This window comes from Mastomys coucha, unplaced genomic scaffold (genome assembly GCF_008632895.1).
Source record: "Mastomys coucha isolate ucsf_1 unplaced genomic scaffold, UCSF_Mcou_1 pScaffold14, whole genome shotgun sequence".
Taxonomy (NCBI): Eukaryota; Metazoa; Chordata; class Mammalia; order Rodentia; family Muridae; genus Mastomys; species Mastomys coucha.
In genome coordinates, this window is record NW_022196896.1 from 34,737,646 (window position 1) to 34,754,932 (window position 17,287).

At 39.4% G+C, this 17,287-nt stretch overlaps 1 protein-coding gene across 3 annotated transcripts in view; it reads left to right on the forward strand.

Moving 5' to 3' along the window:
- The window catches only part of Atp6v1h (ATPase H+ transporting V1 subunit H), a 97,311-nt gene extending 82,968 nt beyond the window's left edge, over window positions 1–14,343 (forward strand). For all 3 annotated transcript variants that reach the window (XM_031366764.1, XM_031366765.1, XM_031366766.1), the window contains one exon: window positions 13,999–14,343. In XM_031366764.1, coding sequence (XP_031222624.1) covers window positions 13,999–14,059 — 61 coding nt within the window. In that variant the 3' untranslated portion in view covers window positions 14,060–14,343. The remainder of the gene's footprint in view (window positions 1–13,998) is intronic.
- Window positions 14,344–17,287: the final 2,944 nt, after the last annotated feature.

Genomic DNA, 17,287 nt, shown 5'->3' on the forward strand with positions numbered 1-17,287 from the left:
TTTAAGAGCTTCTAGTTCTTTACCTGTGTTTTCCTGTATTTCTTTGAGGGTGCTATTTATGTCTTTCTTAAGGTCCTTTATCATCACCATGATAAGTGATTTTAGATCTGAATCTTGGTTTTCCAGTGTGATGGTGTGTCCAGGACTTGCTATGGTGTAAGAATTGGGTTCTGATGATGGCAAGTGACCTTGGTTTGTGTTGTTTATTTTCTTATGCTTGTCCCCCGCCATCTGGTTAACTCTAGTGCTACCTGCCCTTGGTAAATCTGACTGGAGCCTGTCCTTCCTGTGATCAATATCTAGTTTCTTAACTGTGGGTTCCTGTAAAAATAAATAGTTACATACTTTCTTATTCCAAGAAGCAAGAATTGGGGCATAGTCTAAAATTGTAAAAGCTCAATATCAGACTTCTCAGACTCATGATCTTCTTGGGTTCCAAAAGACTTGAGCAGCTCTGCCTCACTGGCCGTGTTATATATAGCACACATAGCGTGTCTAATAGGCTTAGGTTGGCTCTGCTCTACTCCATAGCTGCTGCTGGTTTTGGTGATCATCCCATAGTGCTGGTATTTCCACTGGAGTCTTCACTGCAACTGGGCTATACTTTAGCCAGTGTCCTCTTTTGGGCTATCTTTAGAGACTCTCATTCTGCCACATGGTACCAAGCCTCATCTTCTTTCCACAGTCTTTAGTCTTGGGGCTCCAACTTCAGTGGAGGCTGGACCTTTACTAATAGCTTCTCTTGGCTTTCTCATAATATCAAAGCTTCAGCTGACCTCCATGAGTGCTTTATATGCCTTCAAAACTAGTACCATCTGGGAGACTGTTATACATTACCAAGTTCGGCTACTAATAGTGCACTGTTGGCCCCTTCTGGACTAGTTTCTGTGTGTTGACCTTGGGAAACACTTCCCAGAAGTTTTTTGCCACATTAGTGCTTACCTGTTCTTAATCACAACTGAGCTTCAGCACTAGCTAAGCAGATTGATTAAGGCTTGTGTGATTTCTTGTTAATCACAGCTGAATTTTCAGCCCCAGATGACGAGAGCCACAATTTATTTCAGAATGTTAGACAGCCCCAAGATAATCAAACTCTCCCAGAAACTTCACAAGCTAGGCCTCCATCATCTGCATGGCTTTCAGCATTATAATCCCATTAAGCTCTGAACACTCAATTTTTTTTTCTGGGGGGGAAGGGGCTCAGAATTTCAACATCTTTCAACAATCCTCCCAAACAACATGGTCAAGACTGACATAGTGGTACCCCACTCTGATACCAATTTTTGTTTTAGATAGGTTTTCTATTACTGTAATAAAACACCATGACTAAAAGCATCTTTGGGAAAAAATGGTTTATTTTATCTTATAAATCTCAGGTTATTCATACTCCATGACTGAGGGAAGTCAGGAAAGGAATCTGAAGGCAGGAACTAAACCAGAGGCCACAAGGAAGGCTGTTTACTGGCTTGTCCCTGTGACTTACTGCTTTCTTACACAACTCAGGACTACCTGTCCAAGGGAGGTACTACCCACATTGGGCTGGGCCCTCCCATATCAATAATCACTCAAGAAAATTCCCCTACAGACTTGTGCATAGGCCAGTCTTATGGAGGCACTTTCTCAATTGAGGTTCCTCTTCTCAGATAAATCTTGGCTTGTGCCAAGTTGGCAAACCAACTAGGACATATTGCATAGGAAGAGCAGTGAACTTGAAATTTGGAGTAAAACCATGGTATTAGAGAAGCAAAAGAAAAAGTATATTTGAAGAAAGGCTTTGAGGTGAGCAGTGTTAAAACAAAGCTAGGAGACATGAAAGGGAGGTCTGTGGAAGCATAAATGCTACTGGTGACCTAGACCAGGGCCCTTGGCAACCATGATTGCAGCATGTTGGTGATGGAATCAAAGTCAAGACAAGTCATTCATGGTGGTTTGAATATGGTGGCCCAGGGAGTGGCACTATTAGGATGTGTGGCCTTGTTAGAGGAAGTGTGTCATTATGGCCATAGCCTTAAGACCCTCATCCTAGATCTCTAGAAGCCAGTCTTCCCCTAGCTGCCTTCAGATGAAGATGTAGAACTCTTAGCTTCTCCTACATCATGCCTGCTTGGAAGCTGCCATGCTTCTTGCTTGATGATAATGAACTGAACCTCTGAACCTGTAAGCCAGCCCCAATTAAATGCTTACCTTATAAGACTTGTCTTGGTCATGGTATCTCATCACAGCAGTAAAACTCTAAGACAGGAGTTGATACCAGGAGTTGGGTTTTGATGTGATAAGCCTGACTATGCTTTTGTTAGGAAGAGTGGATTTGGGGATTTTGGATTTGGAAAGCCATGGAATGTTTTAAGTGAGGCTTAATAGCCATCCTAGTAGGATTATGGAAGATTTTGTTTCTGGGGATGATTTGAACTAAGGAAGCCTGGCTCTAGAGGTTTCAGAGGAGAAGAATTTTTTTTTAAAAAAAGATTTGTTCATTATTATAAATGAGTACACTGCAGCTATCTTCAGATACACCAGAAGAGGGCATCAGATTTCATTATGGGTGGTTGTGAGCCACCATGTGATCGCTGGGATTTGAACTCATGACCTTCAAAAGAGCAGACGGTGGCTCTTACCCACTGAGCCATCTCACAAGCCTGAGGAGAAGAATTTTAATCTGTGGCAGAGACACTGTTTTTGTAGTATTTTGGTGAAGAATGTGGCTGCTTTCTGCCCTTGTCTGAAGAGTCCATCTTAGGCTAAGGTGAAGAGACTCAGATTAATTGCTCTGACAAAGGAAGTCTTAAAAATACTTGGCAGAGTCTTTGTTGTTTGATTATGACTCATGAAGAACATTCTGAGAAAGGAAAAATACAAAGTATATGGTTCAATTATTAAAAGGGCACACCAGTAAGTAGAATGAAGCTTAATCCTATGTTCAAGGAGATAACAGATAAAGGGAGTGGTGAACTTGGGACAAGATTTCAACAAGCTAAGTTTAGGTCCCAGCATTTAATCCCAAGAGACAAAGACAAGCATATTCTGAGTTCAAGGCCAGCAGGGGACAGAGCAAATACTAGGTGAAGAAAAGCTTAAGTCCAGGCATGGTGGTATACACCTTTAATTTCAGAAGACAGAGCCATGTAGATCTCTCAGTTCTAAGCTAATCTACAGAGCAAGTTCCAGGACAACCAAGCTTAGGCAGTGAGGGAATTGGAAAACAGAAAGCTGGTAATAGAATAAGGGGGCCATGTTCTATCCCCAGCAAGCAAGACAACTTGGCAGCTTTGGCCATGTGGCTCTGGCTTTAGAGTTCAGAATAGAATGGACTACTGGAACAATTGATGCTGATTAGCTGGAGCTAAGAAATTAGCAGTAATTAAGAAGAGACCAGCATCACTGAGGTGAAATCTGGGAAGTGCTTTCTTAGAGCACAAAGAAGCTGTGTTCCAGAGATAGCCAAAGTTGTACATTGTATTGGAGCTGGAGTTAGTAATGTTTAAGAATCACTGAGGTGGTACTGGTTTATGAAGATATGAAGGGGTCTTGGAGAGAAGCTAACACTTGACACTGTGAGAGGCCATTGATGAAAGTGTAGCCTCTGTTGTACTTGACTGCCTAGGACAGAAGAGGTCATGTAAAGAAGATTAGGCGTGGCACCATGAAGAGAGCCTGAGAGGCTATTGTTGAAGCCTAGTTGCAGCAGAACACCCCAGTATATTGGAGATGCAACCCCAGTAGATTGGTAATCATGGGATGATTACCAAGAACTGCAGCAGCAGTGGAGTGGATCAAACAGCCTAAAGTGCTACAAAGGGCAGAGCTGGAGATGTGTCCCAATCCCTTTGAAAGAGCCCAGAAGATCATTGGACCAAGGAGGTATAACATTGACATTGCCTTGGAGACCCCAAGATGTTCTAAATGCCAGAGCCATAGGATATCTGCTGAGGAGAGCTGCTAACAGGGAGTGGAACCATCCCTGGAGAAAGAAGTTTGTTGCAGTCAACAAATGAAAAAGGAGTTGGAGATCTAAAGATAGCTTTGACACCAGATATGGAGCTGCAGAGTTTGGAGTTTGCCCATTTGGTTTCCTGTCTTGCTTTGGGGATTATAGTTAAGTGACTGGATGAATCTGTAGATGAAGATGTAGAACTCTTAGCTCTTCCTGCATATTGCCTATCTAGACACTGCCATGCTCCCACCTTGACGATTATGGACTGAACCTCTGAATTTGCAAGCCAGCCCAATTAAATGTTAATCTTATAAGACTTGCCTTGGTCATGGTGTCTGATCACAGCAGTAAACCCTAACTAAGACAGTAGCTTTTTATAAGAGCTTCGTGGAGGTAGAGATGGGAGAGTTCTGCTGGATTTGTGTTATCATTTGTTTTAAGATAGAGATTTAAATGTTGCAGAAGTGATTTAGAATGGGAGAAATGAGAGAGTTCAAGACTAGGTAATAAATAAAAGGAAAGTCCAGATGTAGCTGTGGGATTCCTAACAGGAAGGGAAATAAGTTGGGGATTCTCTACCAGTAAGTGAGCAGTTTCTTTCCCAGTTATTTTAATATATGGAACATCTGTCTAGAGTAATTTCTAGAAAATATTTATTAAAGTGTAGTCATAAAATGAGGTTGGGTAGATAGACTGTCCAGTTTACACCAAATCTGCTTTCTTCATAACTAACCATTTTAATTTTTTGTGTTCACACTTACAGATTGAGATCAAAAGTGTACACCACCATGCCTGACCTATTTCTTTCTCACACAAAAAACTATGGGCTGGACAGTCCAGAATTAGAAGTGCTCAGGGGAAGAATCCTTTTGTATTCTTCTATACCCAGTATAAGTGGGTTTTGTTGTTGTTGTTATTGTTGTTGTTGTGTTTGTTTTGTTTTTGTCATGCCTTTTCTATGTTTTCTATTATAACCCCTCACATGCACTCTTCTTCAGAGCATCTCTGTCTCCTCTCTTGGACACTTTTCTAATATCATGGCCTGTGTGATACTCATACCTTCATGTTTACACATACATAAATGGAAAGTTAGGATCCACATATGAGAGAGCACATGCAGTATTTATCTTTCTCAGTATAGATTACTTTATATAGTAATTTCCAGATGCATTTTTTTAATTTTAGTTTACTGCTAAATAAAAAGAATATTGTTTATATGTACTACATTTTAGTTATCCATTTTCTTGCTATTGTGAATAGAACAGTCATAATCTCTGGTAGGAAATAGAAAAATTTGAATATATGCTCAGGAGTAGTATGACTGAGTACACATAGTAGTTGTTTTTGAGACGTTTCCAAAGTGAATTCTATAGTGGTTATGCCTGTTTTAGACTCTCAGCAGTTAATGGGGGTTTTTCTTTTTCTCCATTCTTACTAGCATTTGTCTTTTTTGTTTGTTTTTTTACCTGATGAAAGCCATTATACTTGGGATAACATAGATAAAAATAACAGAGTATTTTTAATTTGCATTTTCTTTATGGCTATAAGAATATAGACCACTTTAAAAATATGAATTGTTCATTTGTATGTTGGTTTTGTATCCTACAGATTTACTGGAAATGTTTATCATATAGAAATGTTTTCTGATGAAATCTATTAGACCATTCTTAAGCAGAGTGTCATATCATCTGCAAATAAGGATGATTTGACTTCATCTTTTCCTGTGTATCCTTTCTATATTTTCCACTTGTCTTATTGTTATAACTAAGACTACAATGGGGATGGTGGGGTAGACATCCTTGCTGTGTCCCAGATTTTAAAAGAAGTGCTTTCATGTTTTCTGTCAGTCTATCTATCTATCTATCTATCTATCTATCTATCTATCTATCTATCTCTATCTATCTATCTGTCTATCTATCTATCATCTATTGGTAGTAAGATTGTCATATATAGGCTTGATTGTGTTGAAGTATGTTCTATCTAATCCTAATTTATTTTGAGGGAGGTGCTGAGTGTGTATGTGTGTGTGCGCGCACACACATGAGCGCCAGCCAGAATAGATATCACTTCCTCTAAAATTAAAGTTACAGGAGGTTATTAGCTGCATGATAGTGGTTGCTGGGAAACCATCTTGGGTCCTCTAGAACAACAGCAATTGTTCCTAACCACTGAACCATCCTTCAACTCTCTTTGCAGTTTGTTTTAATGACCTTTATCATGAAGGGTAGTACTAGTAGTACAATGAGTTCAGTGATACTCCTTCTCTTTCTAATTTGTAGAAGTGTCTTAATTAGGGTTTTATTAGTGTGAAGAGATACTATGAGCAAGACAACTCTTATAAAGGGAAACATTTAATTAGGGATGGCTTACACTTCCAGAGGTTTAGTCCATTATCATCATTTGGTAGGAAGTATGACAGCATCCAGGCAGACATGGTGCTAGAGAAGGAGCTAAGAGTTCCTATAGGCTTAGATTTTTTTCAAAATCTACTTTTAACAAGGGTTCGTAAATGCTTTAACCTCCCTTTTAGCCCACCACCCATCAGACATAGTGGAAAAGAAAGATTATTAGGATATTGGGGGACTGGACCTGTTTAGAAATAGTTCTTTGAAGCAAATCCAATCTGCATTGTTAGGATATCGGCAGTTCAGGTCACATGAATCAGCAGTGACAGCTTGATCCAGAAGAAGCCATGAGATTCTGTTATACGCTGTTTAGAAGAGGTTACTTGGGGCCAATTTCAGTCTCCAATTTTTAGGATAGCAAATATGAATTAGCAGTTGTGGTACAGAAACAGCCAGGCCTCCACTGAATCTGCATCTATCAACAGGAGTGACCAGGAACAGTAGGGATGCCTGGAGAAGTTCTCTGCCTTGCCTTTCTAAACAAAGTGAAGATCAGAGATGAAGACTTGAGACCAACGAAACATTACAAAGCTAGCTGTGCAAGCCAGCGGTTACTGTCCGTTGAGTCCTATTTATACACCCTCCAAACATCACATGTCCTTCCATGGGTCTTGCTTCAGCAAAACACCACATAAGTCTGTTTCAGCAAAACTCCATGTGAATTTTTATCAGTTGACATATCCAAAAACTTCCACTTCACTGCCAATCAACCCAAGTCCACAGAAGTAGCAAGAAGCTGCCAGAACACCACCAGAAGTTTTTTGATGTGTTTCTTTCTATGAAGTCACAATTAACAATGACCAGTAGGGAATGGCAAGGCATACCAATACCATCTAGTATTTTCTACTCTCTGTTGGGTTATATTTATATTCCTTCTTAACATCATGAGTACTTTCATATGTTTACTTTAGCAAATGTAGTTTCATCTGTGTCTGCTTCAGGAAAACATTCTTTCATATGTGTGCCCCAGCAAAACATCATTTGACATAACTGACTTTCCAAAGAAACCAGAAGTTTTCACTTCATGTTCTACATCTTGATCTTCAAGCAGCAGAAGGAGAGTATCTGCCATACTGGTCATAGCTTGAGCATAGGAGACCTCCAAGCCCACCCCACTGTGACACACTTCCTCCAAGAAGGCTACACCTCCTAGTAGTGCCATTCCTTATGGGCCAAGCATTCAAATACATGAGTCTATGGGGGCCATACCTATTCAACAAACAGTTTAAGAGTATTGGCATTAGATCTAAATCTTTGGCAGAATTAAGCAGTGTATCTAACTAGTCCGGGAGTTTTAGTTACTGCTTCATTATCATTCCTCATTATGGATCTGTTTAAGTTGTTCATATCTTTTAACTAAAGTAGGTCATATGTGTCTGGGCCTTTATTACTTTCTTTTGTTTATTCCAATTTATTGTTTCTTTTATGTTTTCAAAGTTCTTCCCTAATGATTCTTTGCATTTCACTGGGCTTTGTTAACATCCCCCTTTATCTCTATCTCATTAATTTCCATTTTCTCTTTCTTTTGCTCAGTTCAGCTGGGGTTTTGTTAGTCTTGTTTTTTATTTTTCTTCCTCTCCAAAGAGCCAACTCTTTGATTTATATATTCTCTCCATTTCACTATTCCTGCTCTGATTTTGAGTTCTTGATTTTCTAGGAACTTGAGGTATATCATTAGGTTCAGACAATCCCCATAAGAAGTCCCATGAGAATACCAAGCTACACAACTATAACATATATGCAGAGGAGTCAGTACCATGCAGGCTCTCTGGTAGTCAGTTCAGTCTCTATGAGCTCCCATGAGCCCTGGTTATTGATCCTGTGGCTTTTTTTTGAGGTGTCCTTGACCCCTCTGACTCCTACAGTACTAATTCCTTCTCTTCACCATGATTCTCCAGCTCTGCCTAATGTTTGGCTGTGGGTCTCTATCATCAGTTTCCATTAGTTGCTGGATGAAGCCTTCGAGAGGTTCTTCAACCCTTCGTTGTCACAACTTTACACTATTATATCTCTAACCATGATAGCTAGAAAACTGTAGCATGAAGCAGTACTGTGGATGTTAAAGTGAAACAGGTTTGAGTTATATGAAGCTCATGGCAATTATCATTGTTATCATCTAGTAGATACTCATCTCTAAAAATAAAACGTGGCTGCATTCTTCGTGGATGTTACTGTGACAAGAAAGAAAATATATGACAGACTGGGTGAGGAAGAAAACATCTTTAGCTTTAGTTGAGAGAATAAAGAGGTTAGCCTGGGCAACATGCACTGTCTCCAAAGATTAAAAAAAAAAATCTGTGTTAAGCAATTAGGGTAGTACTTAATACACAGGAATGTATTGTTTAAACCACTTTTCCTAAGATTAGACTTTGAAATACTATGGAAGTGTTTTTAACTATATCATATTTATCTTTGGAACTTAAACAGTCCTTAAAATTTGCCTTCGGTTTAATACTTAAGAACATTACAATTTCTGGAGAGATAGCTCAGCAGTTTAATGCACTGACTGCTCTTGTAGAAGACCTACACTTGATTCCTGTACTCACATGTTGGTTCACACCATCTGTAACTTCAGTTCCAGGGGATCCAACACTTTCTTTTGGTCTCCTCTTTCACCACACACATATGGTATGCAGACTTATATGCAGACAAAATATTTATACACTTAAAAAAATCACTACAGCATACTTAATACCAACACTGAATGCTGGGTGGGGACCAGGGGGCAGAAACAAGCAGACCTCTGAGTTTGAGGTTAGCCTGGTCTACATAGCAAGTTTGAGAGCATTCAAGGCCCTGATTGACAAATAAAATCATTATAAAGGCTTGAGAAATCACTCTATGATTATAGCAATCTAGTAATAAAAAGACTACATAAAACATTTCAAATTTATTTTTCTTTTTATTACAAATACCTGCATTACAACAAATAATAAAGATTGTTGTCTAAGATACATTTCTGAAGTACAAGTTATTTAAGACAAATTTCCTTTTATATAGATAGAAGAGAACATTTTATTAACATTTATTTCTGCTTCATTCTCCAAATAGGATAGGTAAGTAGTGAAGAAGTATATTATAATTATTGCTCACTTATAGTGAAAATTTCATTTCCCTGGCATTAATTTGTATAGCTAAGGTTATGAGTATTTCCAATTATATAGGAGAAATCAGTATGGTCAAAATTGCCATAGTAGGGCTGGGGAGATGGCTGAGCAGTTAAGAATACATTCTGCCCTGAGAGAGAACCCAAGTTCAGTTTCTAACACCTATGTTGGGTACACATACTCAAAATTAAAAGTAAAATTAAATTATATTTAATATGTCTTGTGCAGGAAACCACAGCTGCTGTGGGTGTGTGCAGATGCCCTATTATCTCCAGAAGACACTGTTTCTTGCTAGTCAACAATGTAGCATTGTGGTGGGGAGTGGGGGGGGCGGTTCATGAAACTCCACCCTATCTGAGAAAGCATGGACAGTTGATGGCTTCTGGAGAGTTGGGATCTTTTACGGGTATGGATCTTAGTAGGTAAACTACCATATGGTTGGATAGACTCCACCTGGGGAGTATATGGTCAGTCCAAGTTGGATTCAATAGATTATTGATGAAGAGAGAACAGGAAATTCAGGGAGTAGGGAGATAGAGGTAGGTCTGGGTGGGAGGAGGGGTGGAAGGATGAATATGGTCAAAATATATTGTATGAAATTCTCAAAAACTAAAAATATTTAAAAATATTGAATTTAAAAAGCTATCAGAATATATTCAAGTTGTTTTTATTTTTTAAAAAAGAACAGCGCTCCTTGTAAACAAAATTTATGCTTTAATTATGACAAAGTAAAAGTTCACATGACCTGGGCCTCTTGAAGCTCTAAAAGTAGAAGCCCAATTCCTCATTTCTAATCATAGCCTTGTAGGAATGAAAGATCAGTTTCCAGTATTTCTTAGTCTGTTGTGAAGTCTTATGGAGCATATGGTATGTTGTATCTGTGTCCTCTGCGTTGGGCTTTCTTGAATTAGAGTAGCTATGAACACCTGCAAGAGACCGTTATGAGATTAGGCCTATTAACATTCCCTTGTTGTGGATGGGCCTGGTGCTGTTTGTAGTTTGTATTTTGATGCTAATTCTGCTCTCTTGGGACTCACAAGGAGTGAGTCACATACTCTGGTGACTTGTGAACCAATCTCCTTAATGAATAAAAGAGCCAATCACTGGGCAAGAAGAGTAGGAGGGACTTCTGTGTTGGAGAGGGGAAGAGAGGAGGAGGAGGAGGAGGAGGAGGAGGAGGAGGAGGAGGTGGTGGTGGTGGAAGGGGGGGAGAGGGAGATAGAGAGACCTTTTGGATGGGGATAGTGTAAGGACAAGATGTAGCTGCAAGTATCTCCCAGTTTCAATGGTGGATCCTTCCGTCAGGATTTGCTATCAGGTTTAGATTTAATAAGGCAAGTTAAGATTTTAGTTGTTGCACCCAGCAATTGAGTTACCGTCATTTCTGAACTAAGTTTTTGTTACTGCAGCAAAGCATGGGTTTGCCTGAGGTACACCACAAAGGCCGTGGGGGATTTGAAGCATGGGGTTGGCGTGGTAGCAACCCACCAGTGGGAACTTAATGAGCTGGGTGGAGACATTTGGGGAGCTCTGGGCCAGAGAGTCTGCACAAGATAAAAACAGGTCAGTTGTTGCCTGCTGCTGCATGGGCAGCTGGGCCACCAGGGCAGAGGCACAAGCGCAGGAACATGTTGGTTCTTTTTATTATGTCCCGCAACATTCCCTTGTTCAGGGTATCAGGTATGGCTCAGGAGGCTTAGAATTCTTTATAAGATCCTCCCAACGCCTGTACATGTCCTAATCCTTCCCCAAGTTCTAAACAATAAAAACTCAGCAGATGGGAGAGGAAGCATCGCTTGGTTGTCAGTCTTATTTTTTGAGACAAGGCTTCACTGTGTAGCATTGGCTGCCATGGAATTCACTATGTAGACTAGGCTTGCCTCAAACTGTTTGAAATCTCTGCTTCCCAAGAGCTGGGATTAAAGGCAGGCATCACCATGCTCGGAGAGTTGATCTCTGTAAGACTCATAAATCATGAACTGGGTGATTCTCAGCCAACTTATATGTATGAAAAAATGAGAATTAGCACTGGAATGGCTTTCCTCATGACAGATGGTCACAGGAAAGGAGCAAAGAGGAAGCTGTGTATGAACTTGTCAGATGCCAGAATAATTCACCTTTACTGTACTTTAGTACTCTCTTAACTTTGTTATAGACTAGCTGGGTTCCTTTATTCTCTCCACATGGGTATAGGGGGCAGGCTAGAACAAGCGCTTGTTACCCTTGGTTTTTGGCAGCAGTTGGTGGCAACCAAAAATAGCTGTAAACAGCAACATGGGACACTGGATGTTGCAGGTTTGAATTGGCCTGTGGGAACCATGGTGGTGTTAAACTCTTGTGAAGACCAAGGAAGTTGGAGTCCCTAGCTCCTGACAATGACTAGTGTTATAGCTCCTGGGCCATAGTCTGAAATTCTTGACCTTTAATGCCCAGCAGCTCTTTAGAATTCTGCCAACTTCCAGGTTTTTTCATTTTTTTGCCCTTTAGTCTTTTGTTCTTTAGTGTCAACTCTCAACTCTCTCTTGCCTTCTTTTTACTTCTTCTTTCCTTAGTTGTTTCTACCATTGCTAGACAGCTACCTGGCTATGTTACAGAATTTTCCAGCTACTTCTGCTGCTATAGTACCCTTCTTTCTTATCATATCAAATCAATTGCTAAGCTCACACCACTAAAGAGATCAAAAGCAGAAAAAAAGTCACTTTAGAGAATTATTGAGCCTGTTGTATTGTACCACCAGTGTAGCTCAGGAAGGTGTCACTCCCAAAATGATCAAATAGCCACCTAATATAGCTAAAAAGAGTGTTTTGTATCAACCAGAGAAGACCTTTGAACAAATAAATGAAAGGCTGTTCACTTTTTGTGATGTTGTCTCTTATGTGTACCAATCACAGTAGACTCCACTGGGCCATCAGGGCATGTACTTACCCTCTGACCTGGATGAACCTGATTTTAGGACCATATAGGACCATTGATATTTGTGGTCATGAAGACCTCAGCATAAGCTCTTTCAAAGTCATCCCTGTGTCTCTGCCTCTATTTATATTAGTAGTACATAACTACCTTTTGTTGGATATAATCTCATTGTATACATATGTCAGAGTAGTTCCTCAGACCACAAGAATAATACATGCTTTTAACATCCAAAGTCAATTTTAAGAACATTCAATTGGGGGCAAAAAATAGTAATAAAGCACTTTTTTGGTGACACCCAAAGATTGTTTCCTGGTGGTACCCACCCAAGGAGTAATTGAGTGACCAATTGATGCCGTAGGAGGCAGGGAAGATGCCCATGATCCTGGGTATGCTGCTTCCATGTCAGGATTTGTGCCTTACACACAATTTCTGCCTTAGTTAGTCCTTGCAGGAAGATGCACCCTCTGGTCTCAGAATGATGCAGTAAGAAGGGGCTTGAGCTGTGAAGGTTCTATGCAGTGTAGGGGAATGCCAGGGCCAGTAAGCAGGAGGGGATGGGGTGGTGAGCAGGGGGACAGGGGATTGTTTTAGTTTTTGGTTTTTTATTTTATTTATTTTTTCCTTTTTTTGGAGTGGAACCTGGGAAAGGAGATATTATAAATAAAGAAAACACCTAATAAAAAAAAAAGAAAAAAAGAAAAAAAAAGGAGCTTGAGTGCAAACCCATCTCCTGATTCCAAACTAAAGCTCTTTTCTTTTTTCCTGGAGAGAATGACAATTTAGAAGTCTTTAAAAATAGTTTCTTTTCCTTACTTGTTGATTATAAAAAAAAGTTTGAGCAATTCATGGGGTGTGGTAGGGGCAGGAAGAATAAAGAACATACCCATACCCTCTGTCTCAGTGGTTCCTATATGTGATTTTAAGCTAAAGATATGCATATTGTAAATACATGTTTTATTTCTTTTCTAATATGTAACCTAAAACTCGTACTTGACTATGTAATTCAAGCTGGTTTTGAACTCACAATCTTCCTGCCTTTACCTACTGTGTGCTATGATTGTAGTACTGTACCTCTAACCTGCTATCAATTTATTTCCTGAAGGATCTAGACAGTTTGGAGACCATCACTTTAAGCCGTTTACCCCATATGTAGAGTGAGAAAACTCCTTAGCCTCTATGATAGCTATGCATGCAATGCTATGGTCTCTGTAGACCACAAGAGTAGCTAGCTGTTGTTAGAATCCTGACTTCTGCTGTATTTCTCAGGGATTTATTTTTCATTGCCTTGTGTTCACCCCAGGCTATACATGTGTGCATTTTCTAACACTAAGAAATGTGTTTTCTATGGTATAAAGAAGCCTATTTGAATCATAAGTTGGTTGCTAAACTCAGACTGCAGATGTTTAGTAAGTCCTTCTTGTAAACAGGGGAGTTAACTCCCCAAATGGCATTGCATGAAGACCTACCATCTATGTGGGACATGACTGTTTTGAATGTGGAAATAGATAGCATTCCTGCAGCATGGGAGCTTTTGAAAGTTGGAAATGTGTAGTTTCCAGGGGTTATTTCATTAATAAGTTTTGAGTCTTGATTCTTTGTATTGAAATCCTAATTTGCCATGCTACCATGTTCTTGTTTTTAGGGAATATCTTGGTAAACAGCTACAGTCGGAGCAGCCTCAGACTGCTGCCGCTCGGAGCTGAGCTGACCTGTTCAGCCTTTCTGCACCTCCGATGGACCACTGGAGTGAGAACCTCAGTCTTTAGGGTCAAAAGCAAATAGTTTTTAATTTAATGGTTACTTCTTTTCTGTTGTATAGCTTTTCCCAATGGTAGTTCCTGGGGTAATAAAAGTGTTTGCTTGTTAATTGTATAAAAAGTAGATGCTGTCTATATCTAGAGAAATATTACTGTTACTTATATACTTTATGATTTTTGTATTTATTGTTCTCTGGAAATGAATATAATTAAAGGATTCTCACTCAAAACATGTTCTTAAATTTTGCTTATTCCTAATGTGGACTTTGAATAAATGTTATTTATTACACTATTTCAAACAAAAATTGGGAGAATTGTTCCCAGATGATGATGGGAAGTAAATGTTTTGAAATGATCACTGCTTGCTCTCTCTCTCTTTCTCTCTCTCCCTCAAGCTTTCTCACTCATATATGGACACACACATATGCGCACACACACATTCTATACCTTCAAGACATTACATCACTTAATAACAGGTATGTCCCGAGAAATATATTTTTGGGGCAATTTAGTCACTTTGCAAACATTACAGTACATAAACCTGCTCTTGATTTGACCTCTTGATGTAGTGAAGACAGTAAAAGGTGGATGAGGCTGCTGCTGGCAAAATATGGGAGACTATTTCATAGTAAACTTTTTTGGTAAGTAGGAGTACACTTTAATATAGTAACAAAAAGTAAGTAAATAGACACCATGGTTGGTTAGTACCACTACCCAGTGTAATATACTCTATATAGTTCTGTATTGTATTCTTATACTACTGCGAGTCAGCACTTCACTCTCATTATCAGCAGCACCAGACAGGTGAGCAAGGACAAGTGCTCCAGTATCAGGACACCTACAGCATTGCTGTCTTTAGGACATTTTGCATCATTGTGATTTTTATGACATTATCATGGTATATGCAGTCTGTTATAAATGAATGACTATGAAATTTAAAAAATTTAAACCTTGAGTGAATTTTGTTAGACTTTGTATATTTTATTTCTTTTAGACTTTAAAAAGATCTATTTTTTTATGAGGCTAAAATTTAATAATATAAAACAAAAACATCACACTAAAGTTGGACAAGGCAAACTAAAAGAAGGAAAAGAGCTCCAAGGAAAGTACAAAACACAGAGGCCCACTTTTTCACATACTTGGGACTGCCGTAAAAACACCCTAGGTCTCTGAGCTATAGTTGACACACAAGCAGTGTTAGGAATGAGTCTTATCTTGTGTTGTGTGCCAAATCAAATGGTTGATTACCCACAAGCTTTATCAAATGGTTGATTACCCACAAGCCAAATCAAATGGTTGATTACCCACAAGCTCTATGCCACCATTACCCTAGCATATTTTTTAAACAGGACAGCAAAGTAGATCAAAGCTGTAGTCTTTAGCTGGGTTGGTGTACGTGTTTCTCTTGGTAGCCTGCTGAGTACTTTCTCATATCAAAGATACTAGAATATAGGGGTGAAGGATCTATGTAGGCATCAGATCAACTTCTTTATAATCGAGTTGTATGAGTGTAGGCTTAAACAGTGGGGCCTTGCTGTCAGTTTGTAGAAAACAAACTTGACAAGAGCCTGGATTGTACTTGGGTTTCCATGGTACCCTTTGGCCAACAACTAAATTGTATGTAACCCAGTCCTGATATTGGAAGCTTTCTTTTGTGATAAGAGACAGCCAGCTGGGATTCTCTGACCCCTGGATTTTTGAAGATTTTCATTAGGATCACTGCCCTCAGTTTCCATACCACCCTTGAAGTACCCCTCAGTTCTACCTGTTTTCTCACATTTCCTCCCCCTCAATACCAGATCCACCAATTCTAGTTTCCTCTGCTCCCAGTCTACCAATAAACTATTTTCCCCTTGTGTAGAGGTATAGAATTCATCCCAGCCCCTTCCTCTGTACCTGACTTCTCTGGGTCTGTTTGGTTATCATTTGCTTACTGGGTAATGTGAGTATATACCATATCTTTCTGGATCTGGGTTACTGCACTTGGGATGATTTAGTTTTTCTACTTCTCCCTGTTTGCCTGCAAATTTCATACCACTTTTTTTAATTTATTTTTTATTAGATATTTTCTTTATTTACATGTAAATTTCTCCTTTCCCAGTTTCCCCTCCAAAAAACAAAGAAACAAACAAAAACAACAAAAACAAATCCCTGTTGCCTCCCCCTCCCCATGCCTGCCACCCCGCCCTCTCCCACTTATTGGCCCTGGCGTTCCCCTACACTGGGGCTCAGAACCTTCACAGGGCCGAGGGCCTCTCCTCCTATTGATGATCGAATTTGCAATCCTCTATCATACCACTTTTTTTTTTTTAACAACTGTATAATACTCGATTGTGTAAATGTACTACTTTTTTTTTTATTCTGTTGAAGGATAACTACTTGTTTCCAATTTCTGGCTATTATGAATAGAGTAGCAAAGAACATGGTTGAGTAAGTGTCCTTGTAGGATGGAACATTCTTTAGATATATGCCCAAGAGTAGTATAGCTAGATCTTGAGGTAGATTGAATTCTAACTTTCTGATCCTCTATACTGATTTCCATGGTGGCTATATAGGTTTTTACACCTACTAAAGGAGCGTTCCCCTTATTCCACATCTTTGCCAACATGAGCTGTCACTTGTGTTATTGGTCTTAGGCACTCTGACAGGTGTAAGATGAAACTTCAAAGTAGTTTTGATTTTCATTTCTCTGATGGCTAAGGAACAAATGTTTCTCACCCATTTGAGTTTCCTCTATAGAGAATTCTGTTTAGATCAGTATCCTACTTTTTAATTGGGTTATTTAGTTATTCAAGTTGTTTAATAATTTAGATATTAATTCACTATCAGATGTGGCATAGGTAAAAATCTTTTCCCATTTCTGTAGGTTGCTGCTTTGTCCAAATGATAGTATTTGTCTTAAATAGGGTTTTACTGACCAAGGCAGCTGTTATCAAAGACAACATTTAATTGGGTTCAGAGGTTTAGTCCGTTATCATCAAGGTGGGAGCATGGCAACATCCAGGCAGGCATGATGTCAGAGGAGCTGAGAATTCTATAGTTTGTTCTGAAGACAAACAAAAGAAGATTAGTTCCTGAGTGGCTAGGTGATAGGTCTCCACGCCCACCTCCACAGTGACACTTCCTTTGACATGGTCATACCTACTTCAACAAGGCAACACCTCCTAATAATGC